The 21,061-nt window shown below is 42.9% G+C and overlaps 2 protein-coding genes and 2 long non-coding RNA genes across 4 annotated transcripts; 1 reads left to right on the top strand and 3 right to left on the bottom strand.

The window, feature by feature from the left end:
- Positions 1-400: 400 nt before the first annotated feature.
- On the bottom strand, positions 401-1,396 carry LOC145878644 (uncharacterized). Its single transcript, XR_014392147.1, has 4 exons — positions 1,253-1,396; positions 1,122-1,154; positions 925-968; positions 401-792 (listed from the first exon to the last, which is right to left on the bottom strand). It is a non-coding gene; the product is annotated as an uncharacterized LOC145878644 (long non-coding RNA).
- A 90-nt stretch (positions 1,397-1,486) lies between these two features.
- Positions 1,487-2,392, bottom strand: LOC145878645 (uncharacterized). Its single transcript, XR_014392148.1, has 4 exons — positions 2,260-2,392; positions 2,039-2,110; positions 1,752-1,805; positions 1,487-1,546 (listed from the first exon to the last, which is right to left on the bottom strand). It is a non-coding gene; the product is annotated as an uncharacterized LOC145878645 (long non-coding RNA).
- A 407-nt stretch (positions 2,393-2,799) lies between these two features.
- On the bottom strand, positions 2,800-4,761 carry LOC106603058 (cystatin-B). Its single transcript, XM_014196200.3, has 3 exons — positions 4,533-4,761; positions 4,190-4,291; positions 2,800-3,588 (listed from the first exon to the last, which is right to left on the bottom strand). Exons 1-3 carry the CDS (start codon positions 4,599-4,601, stop codon positions 3,460-3,462), a joined length of 300 nt encoding a protein of 99 aa, XP_014051675.1. The 5' UTR covers positions 4,602-4,761; the 3' UTR covers positions 2,800-3,459.
- A 1,847-nt stretch (positions 4,762-6,608) lies between these two features.
- LOC106603177 (thiosulfate:glutathione sulfurtransferase) lies at positions 6,609-21,010 on the top strand. Its single transcript, XM_014196497.3, has 4 exons — positions 6,609-6,934; positions 19,900-20,022; positions 20,233-20,395; positions 20,545-21,010. Exons 1-4 carry the CDS (start codon positions 6,808-6,810, stop codon positions 20,597-20,599), a joined length of 468 nt encoding a protein of 155 aa, XP_014051972.1. The 5' UTR covers positions 6,609-6,807; the 3' UTR covers positions 20,600-21,010.
- The last annotated feature ends 51 nt before the right edge of the window (positions 21,011-21,061 follow it).

Raw genomic sequence — 21,061 nt, 5'->3', positions numbered from 1 at the left:
ACTGTCACTAGCGGTTCTGGGGGGGGGGGACTAATATTTGCTATCGTTCTTTTTTTATATCCGTTATTAGACAGTGGCAACGCGGAACACTAATTTAACCCACACATTTTCTAGAGGGATGGCTTTAGGCGGAACACAACAGTATCGTACCATATGCAAAACGATATGACAACAATAACATCTAATGTAACTGGCCCCTCTAACAGAACAACTGGCCCCAGCTTGGCCCCCCAGTTGAAATGGTCTAGAACCGCCACTGCATCTTACCAGTTGAAACAGTGGTCTTGAAACATATCATTATTCAATCCAATACTAAGAAATCAAACCAAGAAATGTTCTCAGCATGTAATGACAATATTTGTGTGCTTACTTCAGGTGTGTAAATACAATCAAACCATGATTGAGCGGCTAAAATAGTTTATCGGAACATTATTTAATTGAACAGAAAATGCAATTCACTTCATTCCAAAAAAATAAAACCACAAACGATTGTAGTCTACTGACTGAACAGCCATGCATGCAAGTTTAGGTATTACTGTGTTATGTTCTATGGTATAGATTAACTGGTATGTACTATGAGCAAGAAAACTGACAGTTATCAATTGTGCTGGATATAAGATGTCTCTATGTTCATTCTGACAGATGGCAGGTTCAGCTTGTGGATTGAACTGGGGAAGTTTCAAGATGTGTTGCAGCAAGTCTTTTCACACAAGCTTTGCTCCCAGCTGTCCCGTAGATAATTTCATGAGAAAGGTGACCTCTGCTGTCCGTCTACAGTATTGACACTGTGTTCTTGAAGTGGAGAGAGGACAGACGAGAGTACAAGTCTTTGTATGATTGGATTAGATGATAGAAGGTAGAACATCGATTACACAAGTTGCACTAAATAGGAGGCTACTCACTCATATAGTCTTTGGTACTCACCATTACTGTCAAGTCTTAGCTTCAAGTCCCTCATACATAGCTGACTGTGAGGGTAAAGGACAGGAGGGAAGCAAAATGAGGGAAACAATGCAGACAATCCTCCACTCTAAGGTGTTCATATAGAATGAACTAGATGTGTAGTTGGCAGTAGGTTTATGTTGTTTTCATACAGTCCTTCTTAATTGTACCACGCTCACCTGTCTTGCAGACACCGTTAGCAATGCCTTTTCCTAAATTGAGAAATCAAATCAGAAATCATTGTGTTAATCACTGATAGATGCCAAACAGACAGACAGACAGAAAGGACAGACAGACAGCTATTTCTCACCAACGTCAACCACTTTATGAAGCCAGTTCATCACTGAGGGGAAGGAAATGACAACACAGTAACTACACATTCAACCATGTGAACACTTGAGAAATGGCATCATCACTTCCATGATCACAACTCACCTTGGGTCGTCACTAGAACAAACACAAAATAAATACCATCAGTTTTGTCCAAAATATCAAAATAAATATTGTATTAAAAATGCAGAGTAATGATTAAGTGCGTGCAACAATATTATTTTTTACTTACATCTCAAATGTTCATTTACAATGGCATCCTCTGTTACTTTAGCTAAATAAGAAATAGTAAAAAATGTTTGTTTAATCCAAGAATTGAAGTGCACTAGAAGCTGGAATACTACAGACTACATATGAATGAGTGTGTAATAGATGTGTGGAGTCTTTAATGAGTCTTTAATGATTGGTTAGGGCAATATGAACTCATCCTGTTGATCACGGTTTTGGCTACAGAAACAAATATTATGTGTTGTACTTACCCAGATCTTTGGATCCAGTTTTCCATTTCAAAGTATTTACAATGCGATTAGGGTCTGCAACAGACACAGCCAACCACCTCATGAACAAATGAAGGGCCACAACACTTACAGTATTAAACACGTGGACATGAAACGTTTTAAAATCAAAGCTCTCAATTCTCAATAAAGTTACAATCCCCACACAGTGTCACATGCAATTACACATGCAAGGAATCACCCAGAAAAGACAGTGGTGGAGAGGAGAGAAACAGAGAGGCAAGCAAGTAAAATTATAACATATGACTCACCCAGGGCCTTTTGAATCTTCTTCACTCCTCTGGGTAATGAGATCCTATTTTTCTTGGTTTTACGTTTTCCATCTAAAAATATAGAACAGGGAGGTCCGGTCAACTGAGTCAGTCACTCAAGGTTCTCCTGTAGCCTACCCTGTAACACTTATCATAATCACATAATCACATGACTATGTCCTGTGTGTCGTGCTGCATGTAGTGAGTTATGTCATACTCACCAGATTCAGTCAGCAACAGACACACCACCACAAGCATCACGATCAGCAATGACTTCATCCTAGTGCTGTGATACTTTGCATATCTCCCGTCTTATTCTGGTGACTTATATTCCAGTTCTGTTCCTTTTCTCCTCCCCTCCACCTCCACTTTTTATTCCCCTCATCAAACCCCCAAAGACAGAAGGATAACTACCAGTTTTCAGCTTTGTGTGTTTTGGTGAAATATGGTAATCACAGGTAAAAGCAGACATCATGCTGTCATTACAGGTTGTAGTCACCTCTTACAATGGGTGGGGCCCTCATTTGGATTGCATACAGCAGACACCCAATTGAGGGAAAATGTTTTCTGCAAAAAGAAAAGGAAGACTGCACACCACAATTGACTCTCCCCTTTCCTGTTGCCAGAATTATATTTTCATGTCCAGAACCAACTCAAAGTCATTGCATGTGTGTCTGTTTTGATCTATTTAGCTGACATAATCCCTACCTGATGTGGTACCTGTAACGTGCATCGTATAAAGGGGACCAAGGCGCAGCGTGTTGAGTGCTCATCTTTACTTTTAATGAAAACACTTAAACAAAGAAACCAAAACGACAGCCAACAGTTCTGTCAGGTTATACTAACAAAACAGAAAACTACCCACGAAAACCAAGGGGAAAAAAGGCTACCTAAGTATGGCTTCCAATCAGAGACAACGATAGTCAGCTGCCTCTGATTGGAAACCATACCCGGCCAAAACATAGAAAACAAAACATAGAATGCCCACCCCCTATCACACCCTGACCTAACTAAACAGAGAAAAAACAGCTCTCTTAGGTCAGAGCGTGACAGTACCACGCAATCATGAGAAACATGCCAGTCACTACTAGGGATTATGGAATAGGTGTATAGTAATTGCTGTAATAGAGAAATTTCATAACCTCCAAAACACAGAAATTATAGAACAAGCACTTCACAGAGTGTTTTTTTGATTTACTAAAAGAAAAGTCAGCTGACAAATGTTTATTTTCATTGTAGTCCAAATACATTTAGTGAAAAGGCGTCGATGGCTTTTAGTAAAGACAGACATTTACCAATGTAAGTATACAATACAGTATAGTACAATACGGGCGAGCATAAAAACAAGGGTACACATGATCCAGAGCAGGCATGGAGGCTGGAGTATGGGGGTGGCATCCTCTGCAGGGAGTTACAGGTATTCAGAAGAAACCAATAGGGTCATTTTGAGTTTTTGGAGTCTGTACTCCATGCAGCTCCAGTTTCCTGCCAGCGTGGGGTAGTGTTTTATGGACGCGCAGGTGCATATATTCATCTCCACCAACATGGACCTATGAGAAAGGCAAGGATTAGGGCCCAATGAGTGACGCATAGGTGGTAGAGAGACGGGACTCTCAAGGCTCATATGTACTGAGTAATGACCAATTTAGTGTTTACAAAGCTCTTCCAGTAAATGTTCACGCCCTATACATTTGCGACGCAGTTCAATGCTTCGAAACCCATACAGGTGGTGTGGCAGGGAGTCACAGCTCTCACAGTGCTTGAAAACAAAATGACTCCCCCCTGGAGTTCAGAGTTTCCCAAACTCAGTACACGTTTTGATTTATGATTTAAACTTTCTGATTAGTTCATTATTTGAATCAGCTGTATAGTGTTTGGGCAAAAACCAAAACATGCACCGAGTTTGGGAAACAATGCTGTAAGGGAACAGAGACATTTATTTTTTCTAAACATCGTACATTTTAAAAAAGAAAGTACATTTAGCAGACGCTCTTATCCAGAGCGACTTACAGTAGTGAATGCATACATTTCATACATTTTTTTCTCTGTATTGGTCCCCCATATGAATCGAACCCACAACTCTGGTGTTGCAAACACCATGCTCTACCAACTGAGCCACACGGGAAGTAGAAAGAAAAACGACAATCTCACTTTAATGAAGAAGTTGGTCCCAGCTACAACTTGGGTTGTGAATGTTTTGGCGGTGAAAACATCAAACTTCTTTCCAGCTTTCTTCTCTGCATGTGGCTTCATCTAGAAACATGAAAAAGACAAATCGGGCAGCATTCCAAATGTATTCTATGTAGCCTGTGCACACGCACACCTTGAGTCCAATAGGTTTGGAATGGAATAACCCTGTCAAGGTAATCATTCAATAACCGTCAAGGTTGATGATTACCACTTCATCAAGCTTGCATGAGTGTTCTATGTTGAAAGAAGAGTATATCCGTTGGACAGCTAGACTTCGCAGGCTAAATGAAGAAATTATGCTCACCTTATCGCATATTTGCTGCACTTCAGGCGTGGCGTTGCTCACCTGGGAAACAGCTCCGCACATCATCATGAATAGTTGAAGTTGGAATGTTAGTTACAGTTTAAAATACCTACTAAAGATTACGCAAATTAATGTTTATATTGTCATGATCACATGACTTGAGTCATGTTTTTTTTTTTAAAGATACCATTATAAGTGGAGAAACGGCTGCTCTATAAAGCCTATAATCAACACAAAAAAACATAGGGTACTTAACCAATCTTTAACATTTGTAGCCAATACATGTTTAAATCATATATTTTGTCATTGAGGGTATATAACCAGAAAGGTGCTCTTTTGTTGATGTATAAAAAATTGAAAACCCCCTTCAACCTTGGAATAGTTCAGGCTACAGGAAGCGGTTCCGTCACGAGTGCACCGCTCCACCCCCAGTACCCCGGGGCACTGAGCATAATGACTCATAGTGATGGGAACCGAGGCCACAGGAAGTAGGGGTGCTAAAATAATATTTTTTTCACAAAAGTAGTGCACTGGGCCTTTACTAGTATTAGCTGACCAATATAGACCTCTGTAGCACAGGCAAAAAAAAAAAAAATATCATTATCTCTGCTTTGGCAAAAAAGGTAGTTGTATAATTAAGAACAGTATCTTGCAGGATTCAATAGTTGGAATTGTAAGAGCTGTTGCCCTGTCCCTTTCTCTGTGACTGCCATTAGAATGGAATCCAGAAATAACAAAATCCTGTCCTCAAACATTTACATCAAAATGTGAAAAGACACAAAACATCCACATCAAATGAAATATTTTTCTTGATCAAATAACATGGAAAACAACCACTTTTTTGTGCAGTATTAATTTACTATCCTTACAAACTACTTAACGTAAATGTACATCACTGTATTGTACATAGGCTGGTCATCTAGGTTAGTACCTGCAGACTTTCTATCACCATGAAGAAAAACAATGTTCAATACAGTAACTGAGTACATTGAGACATCAAGTGGTTTGTGATGATGTGATGATGTGGCTCAGTTGGTAGAGCATGGCGCTTGCAATGCTAGAGTTGTAGGTTTGATTCCCATGGGGGGGACCAGTATGAAAAGGTATGCACTCAATACTGTAAATTGCTCTGGATAAGCGTGTCTATTAAAAAGGAATGAAAAGACCATTTCAGTTTTCATATAGAAATAAGTTGCATTTGCAAAGTATTTCAAGAAACTGGAAAACGTATATCAAACAAGTACTTTTATATTCCACAAGTATTATCAAATTAACTGTTTTGAAGAGATACTTATCAGACTCAAGTTACAAATACTGGTAAACACTCAAATACATTTAGTTTTAAAAAAATCACAAAAGTAGTGCACTGGGCCTTTACGAGTCCTGTACTAGTCCTGTGCTAGTCAATGCCCCCCACACAAATTGAGTTCCATACAGAAATGGTTTGTTGAGATCGGTGTGGAAGAACTTGACTGGCCTGCACAGAGCCCTGACTTCAACCCAATCTAACACCGTTGGGATGAATTAGAACGGCGACTGCGAGTCAAGCCTAAGGACCAACTCCATATTAATGCCCATGATTTTGGGATGAGATGTTCGAAGAGCAGGTGTCCACATTCTTTTGGTCATGTAGTGTATGTGCATCACGTCATTGCCCTCTCTCGTCCTCTCGCTCTCTCTGCTGTGTCTGCTGAGCCGTTAGGCCTGCCCTGCAACTTCATTGGATAACGCTCTGCAGGTTTCTTGCTAGCTGTCACTCTTATTGCAAGGGATCTGGCCCATGTGCCGAAAAAGTCATGGCACAGCTTCAAGAAAACTGTTGCTTTCAAACTAGGGATTTCGTGGCTATTTGAGGTAAAATAATAATTCTGCCCATATATTATGCTTTTATGAATTCCACATAGACAACATCCAGCCCAAAGCGGGAGGTTTAAAAATACTTTCTTAGTCGCCAAAGTACCAGAGCATGCCTTTAACTTTTGGTTGAATGTGACTTCACTTCCGTTTTATTTAATAGGCTTACTTAATAAATCTTACTTGCGTAGATTTGACATTTTTTTGGTATATACAGTCATTGGGCTGGACAAGGGCAAGACACAGCCAGTGATCAAAAATATTTGAAATGATGTCGCTCGTTAACATCTTTAAATGTTAAACTTGTTTGAGTCACCAATGACACACTTGCAGGGCGGGGAGATAGCCTACATAGAGGGAAAGCATGCACTTATACACGTAGACTAATAACTCTGGACATTGTTTCAAGCGACGTTCAAAGATGCTTCTCGTGTTATGCGCGCTGTCGGTGGTGGTCGTGGCAGAGGAGACGCACTGTGATGGCACGCCCGACCGATTGTGTGACGTGAAACCTGAGGCAGTCTACTACAAGGAGCCACCGATCACAGGTAGGCTATTTCTTGACTCGTGACAGGTGCAGCGTCTAAGGTATTCTAACTAGTACTGTGCGTATTGTCGATTTTCAAATATGCCATGCACATTTCTAGCCAGGGTATCTGGGACACCATCCCGAGGCAAATTAGCCAAGAATTCACTAAATGGATTAAATTGAAAAGTGTGCATAGTTGTAGACAAGTCTATTTGTAGGAGTTCCAAAGAGTCAGTACTCAGTCATTTTTGATAAAGTGAAGGCCAACAGAGTGATATGAACTCAAGATTTCACCACTGCCTACATGTTATTGGATTTTTGGGGGGGGTACAATTTCGCATGTACACTATATACACAAGTGTGACAACCACACCCGTTGCTGACAGGTGTATTAAAAATGAGCACACAGCCATGCAATCTCCATAGTCAAACATTGGCAGTAGAAAGACCTCATTGACTTTCAACGTGGCGCTGTTATAGGATGCCACCTTTCCAAGAAGTCAGTTCGTCAAATTTCTGCCCTGCTTGAGCTGCCCGGGTCAACTGTAAGTGCTGTTATTGTGAAGTGGAAACGTCTAGGAGCAAGGTCCATAAAGAAATGGTTTGTTGAGATCGTTGTGGAAGAACTTGACTAGCCTGCACAGAGCCCTGACCTCAATCCCATCGAACACCTTTGGGCTTGAATTGGAACGCCGACTGCGAGCCAGGCCTAATCGCCCCCAACATCAGTGCCTGACCTCACTAATGTTCTTGTGGCTGAATGGAAGCAAGTTCCCGGAGCAATGTTCTAACATCTAGTGGAAAGCATTCCCAGAAGAGTTGAGGCTGTAGCAGCAAAGGGGGGGACCAACTCCATATTAATCCCCATGATTTTGGAATGAGATGTTCAACGAGCAGGTGTCCACATACTTTTGGTCATGTAGTGCACCACACACTATCTCGTTTGTTAATATGGTTGATGTACTGTCTATCAGCTACACCCACTATCATTCAACATCCATTCAACACCAAAGATTAATCCACCTGAATTGGGTGGACGCATGAAGGGCTGGTTCCAGGCATGAGTGTTCGGTTGCTTAGGGCCACCGGCCGCCCCCAGTCGGAGTCTCCACTTACTATTGAGTGAGAATAGTAGAATACACCAGGTGCAATTTCAAAATGTTATTGTGCATCTGCAGTGTTTCTTTTATGTCAGTCAGTAGCTATGTTTCCATTTACTTGTCCATTGAATAGTGTGTTTTATTTGTAAAAAAAAGTACATTTAGAAAGTTTGCATGGAAAATGGATACAATTGCCTGCAATGGTGCATTTCCATGCAACTATTTTGTGTCGATGGAAAAACAGCTGGACGTAATGACGTCCCACCCCCAAAAATAAAAACTGTATTAAAAAAAGTAGTTGAAGGGTTTCCATTACCCATTTAGGCAAATTGTGCATTAATACATTTGGTGACAGCCTGCATGCTCTCACACCGATCTGTTTCATGTCTCAGGTAGCCCATGAAAGCCAGCATGGATAGAATGCAATAATTGAATAATATTTGACATATTCTAAAAATTCTCATGTGCCAACATATCACACCAATGATTAACCACCTGAAATAATTGGATGGTGAAACTTGCATCCAGCCAACCAAAAAAGCAAGGCGATGCCATTCTTGAAAGCCAGGATAATCGAAAACACTGTTTCCATCATGATTTGTCATAATAAAGAAAGTTAGACAAATGGAAAAATCCACCCATATTGAACGGATAAGAATATTGTCAATCTTTCGTTTCCATTACACATGTTGCAAAATGTATTTTTGGCGACACTACTTATGTCAAATAAACCTGGGTCAACTGAAACCTGCCTTCTGACAGTCACTCAATTAGCCATGTAGCTGACAATTTTTTGATCGTTAGTTTGTCTAGCCGTCTATCTAAACTTGTAGTAATCATGGCCAAATACTGACTGGGCGCGCAGGGCAGTTGATTTCTTTTATAGATCATGCCTCTCCTTAAACAACAGGTTGTACAGGCAACATTCCTGCCAGCTTTTGATTATGGTGACACCATTTATCAGATTGCAGCAACCTTTACCCTTGGATGCTGTGTACCATAGCGCGCTTCGATTTATCACAAGTGACAGGTTTAATACTCCTCACTACATCCGTTGTCAGAAAGTCAGCTGGACCTCTCCAAATTCCCATATCACTTCGCTTCTCCCTGTTTTCTCTTCTTTTTTGTTGTTGTCTAAGCTCAGCTGCACAAGCTTCACAGATATCTCATTTCTCTGTTCAAGTATAAAGAGATAAAAGCACCAAACCTGCTCACAGGGTTGGTTAAATCTTGATGTCCCTTGTCTCTGCCCACCTAGGTAAATCATCCTTTAGTTTTAACACCCCCCCCCCCCCCCCATGTTTGGAATAATTTACAACCCTCATTACGTCTTGAATCTCTGGTGCCATTAGGGCAGTTTAGAACACTGAGGAATGAATTCATCGTTGTTTGCGAGTGTTTTGGTTTATTGTAATGTATTTGTGTTGTTGAAATGTGTCTGTAACTGCTGTATCTTGTAGTTTATTATTATTTTTTAAATATGTTGATTTGTGAATTGTTTGTTCTCAAGGAACTATTGAGAATGAGACCCTGAATGAATGTTTTACTTTTATTTATTCAATCTACTTCCTCAGTCAGATTAACTTGTGGATACCATTATTATGTCTCTGCATGCATTTTGAAGAAAGTTGCTAACTAAACTTAGCAAAAAAAGAAACGTCCCTTTTTCAGGACCCTGTCTTTCAATGATAATTCGTAAAAATCCAAATAACTTCACAGATCTTCATTGTAAAGGGTTTAAACTAGAGGTCGACCGATTAATCGGAATGGCCGATTTAATTAGGGCCGATTTCAAGTTTTCATAACAATCGGTATTTTTGGACGCTGATTTATTTTATTGTTTTAAAATTATTTTTTTTTTTACCTTTTATTTAACTAGGCAAGTCAGTTAAGAACATATTGTTATTTTCAATGACGGCCTAGGAACGGTGGGTTAACTGCCTTTGTCACGTCCTGACCAGTAAAGAGGTTATTTGTTATTGTAGTTTGGTCAGGACGTGGCAGGGGGTGTTTGTTTAATGTGTTTCGGGGTTTGTTGGGCAATGTTCTATGTTAGTTTATTTCTATGTCTGTGTCTAGTTTATCTATTTCAATGCTTAGTTTATTGGTTTGACCTTCAATTGGAGGCAGCTGTTTCTCGTTGCCTCTAATTGAAGGTGCTATTTAGTAGGTGTGTTTTTTCATGGGTTTTTGTGGGTAGTTGTTCCATGTGTAGCTGTATGTCTCACAGGACTGTTTTCTCGTCATTGTTTTGTTTAAGTGTTTGTTTTGGTTTTTCATCTTAATAAAGAAGATGAGTATTCACATTCCTGCTGCGCCTTGGTCCCATCTTTACGACGAGCGTGACAGCCTTGTTCAGGGGCAGAGCAACAGATTTTTACCTTGTCAGCTCCGGGATTCAATCTTGCAACCTTACGGTTAACTAGTCCAACGCTCTAACCACCTGCTTTACATTGCACTCCACGAGGAGCCTGCCTGTTTCGCGAATGCAGTAAGAAGCCAAGGTAAGTTTAATGCTAGCTAGCAACTTATGTTATAAAAAACAATCAATCAATCATAATCACTAGTTAACTACACATGGTTGATGATATTACTAGTTTATCTAGCCTGTCCTGCGTTGCATATAATCGCTTAGGTACACGTTGCTCCAACCATAAACATCAATGCCTTTCTTAAAATCAATACACAAGTATATATTTTTAAACCTGCATATTTAGTTAATATTGCCTGCTAACATGAACTAGGGAAAAACTAGGGAAAATGTGTCACTTCTCTTGCAAACAGAGTCAGGGTATATGCAGCAGTTTGTGCCGCCTGGCTCGTTGCGAACAGTGAAGACTATTTCTTCCTAACAAAGACAGCCGACTTCGCCAAACGGGGGATGATTTAACAAAAGCGCACTTGCGAAAAAAGCACCATCGTTGCACGACTGTACCTAACCATAAACATCAATGCCTTTCTTAAAATCAATACACAGAAGTATATATTTTTAAACCTGCATATTTAGCTAAAAGAAATCCAGGTTAGCAGGCAATATTAACCAGGTGAATTTGTCATTTTGCGTTCATTGCACGCAGAGTCAGAGTATATGCAACAGTTTGGGCCGCCTGGCTCGTTGCGAACTAATTTGCCAGAATTTTACGTAATTATGACTTAACATTGAAGGTTGTGCAATGTAACAGGAATATTTAGACTTAGGGATGCCACCCATTTAGATAAAATACGGAAAGGTTCCGTATTTCACTGACAGGAAAGACGTTTTGTTTTCGAGATGATAGTTTCCGGATTCGACCATATTAATGACCTAAGGCTCGTATTTCTGTGTGTTATTATGTTATAATTAAGTCTATGATTTGATAGAGCAGTCTGACTGAGCGATGGTAGGCAGCAGCAGGCTCGTAAGCGTTCATTCAAACAGCACTTTCGTGCGTTTGCCAGCAGCCCTTGGCAATGCATTGCGCTGTTTATGACTTCAAGCCTGTCAACTCCCAAGATTAGGCTGGTGTAACCGATGTGAAATGGCTAGCTAGTTAGCCGGGTGCGCGCTAATAGCGTTTCAAACGTCACTCGCTCTGAGACTTGGAGTAGTTTTTCCCCTTGCTCTACATGGGTAACGCTGCTTCGAGGGTGGCTGTTGTCGACGTGTTCCTGGTTCGAGCCCAGGTAGGAGCGAGGAGAGGGACAGAAGCTATACTGTTACACTGGCAATACTAAAGTGCCTATAAGAACATCCAATAGTCAAAGGTATATGAAATACAAATCGTATAGAGAGAAATAGTCCTATAATTCCTATAATAGCTACAACCTAAAACTTCTTACCTGGGAATATTGAAGACTCATGTTAAAAGAACCACCAGCTTTCATATGTTCTCATGTTCTGAGCAAGGAACTTAAACGTTAGCTTTCTTACATGGCACATATTGCACTTTTACTTTCTTCTCCAACACTTTGTTTTTGCATTATTTAAACCAAATTGAACATGTTTCATTATTTGAGGCTAAATTGATTTTATTGATGTATTATATTCAATTAAAATAAGTGTTCATTCAGTATTGTTGTAATTGTCATTATTATAAAAAAATCGGCCGATTAATTGGCATCGGCTTTTTTTGGGTCCTCCAATAATCGGTATCGGCGTTGAAAAATCATAATCGGTAGACCTAGTTTAAACACTGTATCCCATGCTTGTTCAATGAACCATAAACAATTCATGAACATGCACCTGTGGAACGGTCGTTAAGACACTTAGACGGTAGGCAATTAAGGTCATAGTTATGAAAACTTTGGACACTAAAGAGGCCTTTCTACTGACTCTGAAAAACACCAAAATAAAGATGTCCTGGGTCCCTGCTCATCTGCAGATGTGGCCAGGGCAATAAATTGCAATGTCCGTACTGTGAGATGCCTAAGACAGCGCTACAGGGAGACATGACGGACAGCTGATTGTCCTCGCAGTGGCAGACCACGTGTAACAACACCTGCACAGGATCGGTACATCCGAACATCACACCTGCGGGATAGGTACAGATGGCAACAACAACTGCCTGAGTTACACCAGGAATGCACAATCCCTCCATCAGTGGTCAGACTGTCCGCAATAGGCTGAGAGAGGCTGGACTGAGGGCTTGTAAGGCCTGTTGTAAGGTAGGTCCTTGCAAGACATCAACGGCAACAACGTCGCCTATGTAACAAACCCACTGTCGCTGGACCAGACAGAACTGGCAAAAAGTGCTCTTCACTGACGAGTCACGGTTTTATCTCACCAGGGGTGATGGTCCAATTTGCATTTATCATCAAAGGAATGCGCGTTACACCGAGGCATGTACTCTGGAGCGGGATCGATTTGGAGGGGGCGTCATGGTCTGGGGCAGTGTGTCACAGCATCATTGGACTGAGCTTGTCATTGCAGGCAATCTCAACGCTATGCGTTACAGGGAAGACATCCTCCTCCCTCATGTGGTACCCTTCCTGCAGGCTCATCCTGAAATGACCCTCCAGCATGACAATGCCACCACGCACAGAATGAGCAGTATGACTGATTTCCTGCAAGACAGGAATGTCAGTGTTCTGCCATGGCCAGTGAAGAGCCCAGATCTCAATCCAATTGAGCTCGTCTGGGACCTGTTGGATCGGAGGGGGGGCTAGGGCCATTCCCCCCAGAAATGCCTGGGAACTTGTAGGTGCCTTGGTGGAAGAGTGGGGTAACATCTCACAGCAAGAACTGGATAATCTGGTGCAGTCCATGAGGAGGAGATGTACTGCAGTACTTAATGCAGCTACTGACTGTTACTTTTGATTTGGACCCCCCCTTTGTTCAGGGGCACATTATTCAATTTCTGTTAGTCACATGTCTGTGGAACTTGTTCAGTTTGTCTGTTGTTGAATCTTATGTTCATACAAATATAACGTTTGCTGAAAATAAACGCAGTTGACAGTGAGAGGACGTTTCTTTTTTTTTGCTGAGTTTAGCACTAGCACAATGGCTGAAAGTTGTATTTCTTTTTTTTTTGGGGGGGGGGGGGGGGTTCAGGTACATTATACATTTATGAAACATGTTCCTTAGGCTGCCACTCAAAATAAAAAACAGTAAAAAAAAATGCATGCAGAAGGAAAATAAGAGTTTGTATTGGTTCCAAAGAGTCCAGTAGCTTGTGTAATGGAGGTCAATGACTGCTTAGTTCTCTCTGTGTGTATGTGTACACAAATACACCCCCTTGGCCAGGACACATGGGTTTCTACTTATGACTCCCTCTGATAAAGTACTGGGTGGACAGGCTAGGCTAAGTTCAGGACTGTTTCTACCGCCATGGTGCATCAGTTAGGATGTAGGAATGAGGAGATGGAGCAGGAATCCAAGTACTGGGTTTTTACATTTACATTTAAGTCATTTAGCAGACGCTCTTATCCAGAGTGACTTACAAATTGGTGCATTCACCTTATGATATCCAGTGGAACAACCACTTTACAATAGTGCATCTAAATCATTTTTTTTGGGGGGGGGGGGGGGGGGAGAAGGATTACTTTATCCTATCCCAGGTATTCCTTAGAGGTGGGGTTTCAGGTGTCTCCGGAAGGTGGTGATTGACCCTGCTGTCCTGGTAGTTGTGAGAGAGCTTGTTCCACCATAGGGGTGCCAGAGCAGCGAACAGTTTTGACTGGGCTGAGCGGGATCTGTGCTTCCTCAGAGGTAGGGGGGCCAGCAGGCCAGAGGTGGATGAGCGCAGTGCCCTCGTTTGGGTGTAGGGACTGATCAGAGCCTGAAGGTACGGAGGTGCCGTTCCCCTCACGGCTCCGTAGGCAAGCACCATGGTCTTGTAGCGGATGCGAGCTTCAACTGGAAGCCAGTGGAGAGAGTGGAGGAGCAAGGTGACGTGAGAGAACTTGGGAAGGTTGAACACCAGACGGGCTGCGGCGTTCTGGATGAGTTGTAGGGGTTTAATGGCACAGGCAGGGAGCCCAGCCAACAGCGAGTTGCAGTAATCCAGTCGGGAGATGACAAGTGCCTGGATTAGGACCTGCGCCGCTTCCTGTGTGAGGCAGGGTCGTACTCTGCGACTGTTGTAGAGCATGAACCTACAGGATCGGGTCACCGCCTTGATGTTAGTGGAGAAAGACAGGGTGTTGTCCAGGGTCACGCCAAGGTTCTTAGCACTCTGGGAGGAGGACACAATGGAGTTGTCAACCGTGATTGCGAGTTCATGGAACGGGCAGTCCTTCCCCGGGAGGAAAAGCAGCTCCGTCTTGCCGAGGTTCAGCTTGAGGTGGTGATCCGTCATCCACACTGATATGTCTGCCAGACATGCAGAGATGCGATTCGCCACCTGGTTATCAGAAGGGGGAAAGGAGAAGATTAATTGTGTGTCGTCTGCATAGCAATGATAGGAGAGACCATGTGAGGATATGACAGAGCCAAGTGACTTGGTGTATAGCGAGAATAGGAGAGGGCCTAGAACAGAGCCCTGGGGGACACCAGTGGTGAGAGCACGTGGTGCGGAGACAGATTCTCGCCACGCCACCTGGTAGGAGCGACCTGTCAGGTAGGACGCAATTCAAGCGTGGGCCGCGCCGGAGATGCCCAACTCGGAGAGGGTGGAGAGGAGGATCTGGTGGTTCACAGTATCAAAGGCAGCAGATAGGTCTAGAAGGATGAGAGCAGAGGAGAGAGAGTTAGCTTTAGCAGTGCGGAGAGCCTCCGTGACACAGAGAAGAGCAGTCTCAGTTGAATGACCAGTCTTGAAACCTGACTGATTTGGATCAAGAAGGTCATTCTGAGAGAGATAGCAAGAGAGCTGGCCAAGGGCGGCACGTTCAAGAGTTTTGGAGAGAAAAGAAAGAAGGGATACTGGTCTGTAGTTGTTGACATCGGAGGGATCGAGTGTAGGTTTTTTCAGAAGGGGTGCAACTCTCGCTCTTGAAGACGGAAGGGACGTAGCCAGCGGTCAAGGATGAGTTGATGAGCGAGGTGAGGTAAGGGAGAAGGTCTCCGGAAATGGTCTGGAGAAGAGAGGAGGGGATAGGGTCAAGCGGGCAGGTTGTTGGGTTGCCGGCCGTCACAAGACGCGAGATTTCATCTGGAGAGAGGGGGGAGAAAGAGGTCAAAGCACAGGGTAGGGCAGTGTGAGCAGGACCAGCGGTGTCGTTTGACTTAACAAACGAGGATCGGATGTCGTCGACCTTCTTTTCAAAATGGTTGACGAAGTCACCCGCAGAGAGGGAGGAGGGAGGATTCAGGAGGGAGGAGAAGGTGGCAAAGAGCTTCCTAGGGTTAGAGGCAGATGCTTGGAATTTAGAGTGGTAGAAAGTGGCTTTAGCAGCAGAAACAGAAGAGGAAAATGTAGAGAGGAGGGAGTGAAAGGATGCCAGGTCCGCAGTGGGCGAGTTTTCCTCCATTTCCGCTCGGCTGCCCGGAGAGCCCTGTTCTGTGAGCTCGCAATGAGTCGTCGAGCCACGGAGCAGGAGGGGAGGACCGAGCCGGCCTGGAGGATAGGGGACATAGAGAGTCAAAGGATGCAGAAAGGGAGGAGAGGAGGGTTGAGGAGACAGAATCAGGAGATAGGTTGGAGAAGGTTTGAGCAGAGGGAAGAGATGATAGGATGGAAGAGGAGAGAGTTGCGGGAGAGAGAGAGCGACGGTTGCGACGACGCAATACCATCCGAGTAGGGGCAGAGTGAGAAGTGTTGGATGAGAGCGAGAGGGAAAAGGATACAAGGTAGTGGTCGGAGACTTGGAGGGGAGTTGCAATGAGATTAGTGGAAGAACAGCATCTAGTAAAGATGAGGTCAAGCGTATTGCCTGCCTTGTGAGTAGGGGGGGAAGGTGAGAGGGTGAGGTCAAAAGAGGAGTGGAAAGAAGGAGGCAGAGAGGAATGAGTCGAAGGTAGACGTGGGGAGGTTAAAGTCACCCAGAACTGTGAGAGGTGAGCCATCATCAGGAAAGGAACTTATCAAGGCGTCAAGCTCATTGATGAACTCTCCAAGGGAACCTGGAGGGCGATAAATGATAAGGATGTTAAGCTTGAAAGGGCTGGTAACTGTGACAGCATGGAATTCAAAGGAGGCGATAAACAGATGGGTCAGGGGAGAAAGAGAGAATGTCCACTTGGGAGAGATGAGGATTCCAGTGCCGCCACCACCCCGCTGGCCAGACGCTCTCGGGGTATGCGAGAACACGTGGGCAGACGAGGAGAGAGCAGTACGAGTAGCAGTGTTATCTGTGGTAATCCATGTTTCCGTCAGCGCCAAGAAGTCGAGGGACTGGAGGGTAGCATAGGCTGAGATGAACTCTGCCTTGTTGGCCGCAGACCGGCAGTTCCAGAGGCTGCCGGAGACCTGGAACTCCACGTGGGTCGTGCGCGCTGGGACCACCAGGTTAGAGTGGCAGCGGCCACGCGGTGTGAAGCGTTTGTATGGCCTGTGCAGAGGGGAGAGAACAGGGATAGACAGACACATAGTTGACATGCTACAGAAGAGGCTACGCTAATGCAAAGGAGATTGGAATGACAAGTGGACTACACGTCTCGAATGTTCAGAAAGTTAAGCTTACGTTGCAAAAATCTTATTGACTAAAATGATACAGTACTGCTGGCTGGTGAAGTAGGCTAGCTAGCAGTGGCTGCGTTGTTGACTTTGTTTGAAAGTGTAGCTGGCTAGGTAACCTCGATAGTTTCAGTACTACACCTTATCATGATACAAAGGCAACTATGTAGCTAGCTAACATAGCACTAATCAAGACGTTCCTTTGTAATGTATTTAGTTTCTACAATGCTGCTCGTCGGTAATAGTTGGCTAGGTTTGGAAAAATGGCGTCGCGGGGGACGAAAATAGCTGGCTAGCTAACCTCGATAATTACTCTAAACTACACAATTATCAAACTATGACAAAGACAACTATGTAGCTAGCTAACACTGCACTAGTCAAATCGTTCCGTTGTAATGTATTAGTTTCTACAGTGCTGCTAGTCGGTAAAGGTTGGCTAGCTAGCAGTGGGTTTGATGATGACTAGGTGTGTTGACTAAGTCTGGAGTCTGGACAACGGCATCGCGGCGCGGCTGGCTAGCTAACCTCGATAATTACTCTAAACTACACAATTATCTTAGATACAAAGACAGCAAAGACAACTATGTAGCTAGCTAACGCTACACTAATCAAGTCGTTCCGTTGTAATGTAATAGTTTCTACAGTGCTGCTTGTCGGTAGAAGTTGGCTAGCTAGCAGTGTTGACTAAGTTAGGAGAACGCGTCGCGGAGGATGAAAATAGCTGGCTAGCTAACCTCGATAATTACTCTAAACTACACAATTATCTTTGATACAAAGACGGCTATGTAGCTAGCTAAAAAAAAAATCTCAGATCAAACAAATTAAACCGTTGTAATGTAATGAAATGTAATATTACCTGCGAAGCGAAGTGCGACTACTCGCTCCAAACCCGGAAGCAACATTTTTATTGCAGACACAGGAGCACATGGAGAAAGCTTGCAGGATAATGTTGTGGTTTTACTAGGGAAATACAAGAGTGCGATACAAACACATGCAAGCATGGCTGACAATTGCAAAAGGGATAATTAACTGAAATGCATCAAACAACTGAGAATAGGTCTGACAGGAAATTGTACTAAGGAACATGGCAGCAGCACTACTAAAAGGATCTTACTTATTCTTCAATAATGAAAGTTACTCACTTTGTCAGGGTCGTCACTTAACACGGCTACATAAACCCTGACTATTTCTACAATTTTTCTTAGGTTTAAAAACATAACTTTAATCAAACTGCTAGATATGGTTTATACACTTGAGTATACAAAACGTTAAGAACATCTGCTCTTTCCATGACAAACTGACCAGGTGAATTCAGGTCAAAGCTATGATCCCTTATTGATGTCACTTGTTAAATCCACTTCAATCAGGGTTTCCCAAACTCTGTCCAAGTGGGTGCACGTTTAGATTTTTGCTCTAGTACTACACAGCTGATTCAACTAATCGAGCTTCGATCATTTCAAATAGCTGTGTTGTGTTGAGGCAAAAACCAAAACGTGCACCCCTTGGTGTGCCGAGGACCAAGTTTGGGAAATGCTGGTGTAGATGAAGAGGAGAAGACGGGTTAAAAACCCCTAGAGTCGATGTCCGCGCCCCATTGGAAATCTTATTTGAATAATATAAAAATCTGTCAGTTTAAGCTAGAGATATCTATTTTTCATTGGATGCGTCTCAATCCACCACATCAGCAGATGTCGCACTTCTGCATATGCGGTGAAAGGTGGCAGAGCTAGAGCGCCGTTTGTCAGACCATGAGACATCCCGAAAATCGGTCTTCTTACAATCGTCTGTAGCGTCCAAACAGTTTGTTATACTAGACTGGTGTTTTGTGGGTACTATTTAATGAAGCTGCCAGTTGAGGACTTGTGAGGTGTCTGTTTCTCAAACTAGACACGGATGTACTTGTCCTCTTGCTCAGTTGTGCACCGGGGCCCCCCACTCTTTCTATTCTGGTGTTGGGAGTAGTACTCAGTGTTGTACGAGATCTTCAGTTTCTTGGCAATTTCTCACATGGAATAGCCTTCATTTCGCAGAACAAGAATAGACTGATGAGTTTCAGAAGAAAGGTCTTTGTTTCTGGCCATTTTGAGCCTGTAATCGAACCCACAAATGCTGATGCTCCACTAGCCTAAAGAAGGACAGTTTTATTGCTTCTTTAATCAGGACAACAGTTTCTGTGCTAACATAATTGCAAAAGGGTTTTCCAATGATCAATTAGCCTTTTTAAAATTATAAACTTGGATTAGCTAACACAACGTGCCATTGGAACACAGGAGTTATGGTTGCTGATAATGGGCCTCTGTACACATTCTATAAAATCAGCCGTTTCCAGCTACAATAGTCATTTATAAATGTCTACACTGTATTTCTGATCAATTTGATGTTATTTTAATGGACAAAAAGTGACCCCAAACTTTTGAACGTGTGTGTGTGTGTGTGTGTGTGTGTGTGTGGTGGATAATTAGACAGGGCTTAAACCTGATTTTTAAAAGCCTTGAGAAAATTCAGACATGGATTGTGTGCCATTCAGAGGGTGAATGGGCAAGACAAAATATTTAAGTGCCTTTGGGGGTATGTTAGTAGGTGCCAGGCGCATCGGTTTGTGTCAAGAACTGCAACGCTTCTGGGTTTTTCACTCTTGTGTGTATCAAGACTGGTCCACCACCCAAAGGACATCCAGCCAACTTGACACAACTGTGGGAAGCATTGGAGTCAACATAGGCTAGCATCCCTGTGGAACGCTTTCGACTCCTTGTATAGTCCATGTTCTGACAAATTGAGGCTGCTCTGAGGGCAAAAGCGGGTGTTCATCTCGGTGTATATGGCTGACTGTCTGAATGTGTTTTGTGTAGATTCAGAGGTGTCGTACAATCAGTTGAAGACTATGTTTCCCAGCAGCAGTATTCAACTGTTTGACGTCCGCAATCCAGATGAGTTTGAGGCTGGACATATTCCTGGCTCCACCAATGTCCCACGTGAGTAACACACAACGACACACTTATTTTCACATGTTTGAAACATTCACAGAGCAGCACTCTGCACACTTTTTCTCTGTCATGTTTTGTTTGTTTCATATTTATTTTCTGTTATGATTCATGTTGTCATGTACCTTTTTTTTTTAACTGCTCTAAACCAATTTCCCATTGTGGGGCAATAAAGTGAAATACTTGTACTACTACTAACAGTTGGGGAACTCCAGGAGGCTCTGAGACTGAGCTCAGACCAGTTCAAACAGAGGTTTGGAGTACGTGCCCCTCATAAGGAGGATAGCAGCATTGTGGTCTACTGCCAGAGAGGTAGACGGAGTGCTACTGCACTTGACATAATGTGGGCTCTGGGATTCAGCAGGTGATGACCGTTTACAATCACCTTTTTGTCTGCTAGCATCATAACCTGAGCGATGTGCCCATACATATGAGTTGTAACTACACCGACGTGCACATACATATGAGTTGTAACTACACATCTGGGCTCATCTTTTCTTCTTTCTCTCCTAGAGCTCGTCACTATGCTGGAGGATACAGTGACTGGGTCCAGCGTGAAGAGCAATGAGGTGTTTAAATTGCTGCAGGGCCATTCTGTGTGTTTGAATTCTGCTTATTGGAAAAAAAGATATTTAGAAAGCATATCCATTAAATTGTTACTTCAGTGTAGGGGAAATGCTACACTGGAAATGACAACACAATGATAGTCTTATTTCATAGTAATTGATTGATTTTGAAATGGTTGTCCCAAACCAAATAAAGGTCAGGTGTGTGAATGTTACTGCTTTTCTGTCAGTGTGTGTGTATATTAGTCCCGTGTGGCTCAGTTGGTAGAGCATGGTGTTTGCAACGCCAGGGTTGTGGGTTCGATTCCCACGGGGGACCAGTACAGAGAAAAAAGAACTGTATGAAATGTATGCATTCACTACTGTAAGTCGCTCTGGATAAAAGCATCTGCTAAATGACTAAAATGTAAAAATTGTGTCTTTTCTATGAATGCATGTCTGTTTGTATTTAATTCAGTGTGTAT

Source organism: Salmo salar, chromosome 04, assembly GCF_965601325.2.
Source record: "Salmo salar chromosome 04, fSalSal1, whole genome shotgun sequence".
NCBI lineage: Eukaryota > Metazoa > Chordata > Actinopteri > Salmoniformes > Salmonidae > Salmo > Salmo salar.
This window is presented reverse-complemented; position numbering and strand designations above follow the sequence as displayed.

Excerpts from the sequence above, each read along its gene's own strand:
- LOC106603177 (XM_014196497.3), top strand. The coding sequence starts at position 6,808 with ATGCTTCTCGTGTTATGCGCGCTGTCGGTGGTGGTCGTGGCAGAGGAG. Across the intron at positions 20,023-20,232 it reads TGGCTCCACCAATGTCCCAC|TTGGGGAACTCCAGGAGGCT; the intron begins GTGAGTAACACA and ends TACTACTAACAG. Across the intron at positions 20,396-20,544 it reads TGGGCTCTGGGATTCAGCAG|AGCTCGTCACTATGCTGGAG; the intron begins GTGATGACCGTT and ends TTTCTCTCCTAG.
- LOC106603058 (XM_014196200.3), bottom strand. The coding sequence starts at position 4,601 with ATGATGATGTGCGGAGCTGTTTCCCAGGTGAGCAACGCCACGCCTGAA. Across the intron at positions 4,292-4,532 it reads TGCAGCAAATATGCGATAAG|ATGAAGCCACATGCAGAGAA; the intron begins GTGAGCATAATT and ends TCATGTTTCTAG. Across the intron at positions 3,589-4,189 it reads GGACCAACTTCTTCATTAAA|GTCCATGTTGGTGGAGATGA; the intron begins GTGAGATTGTCG and ends CCTTTCTCATAG.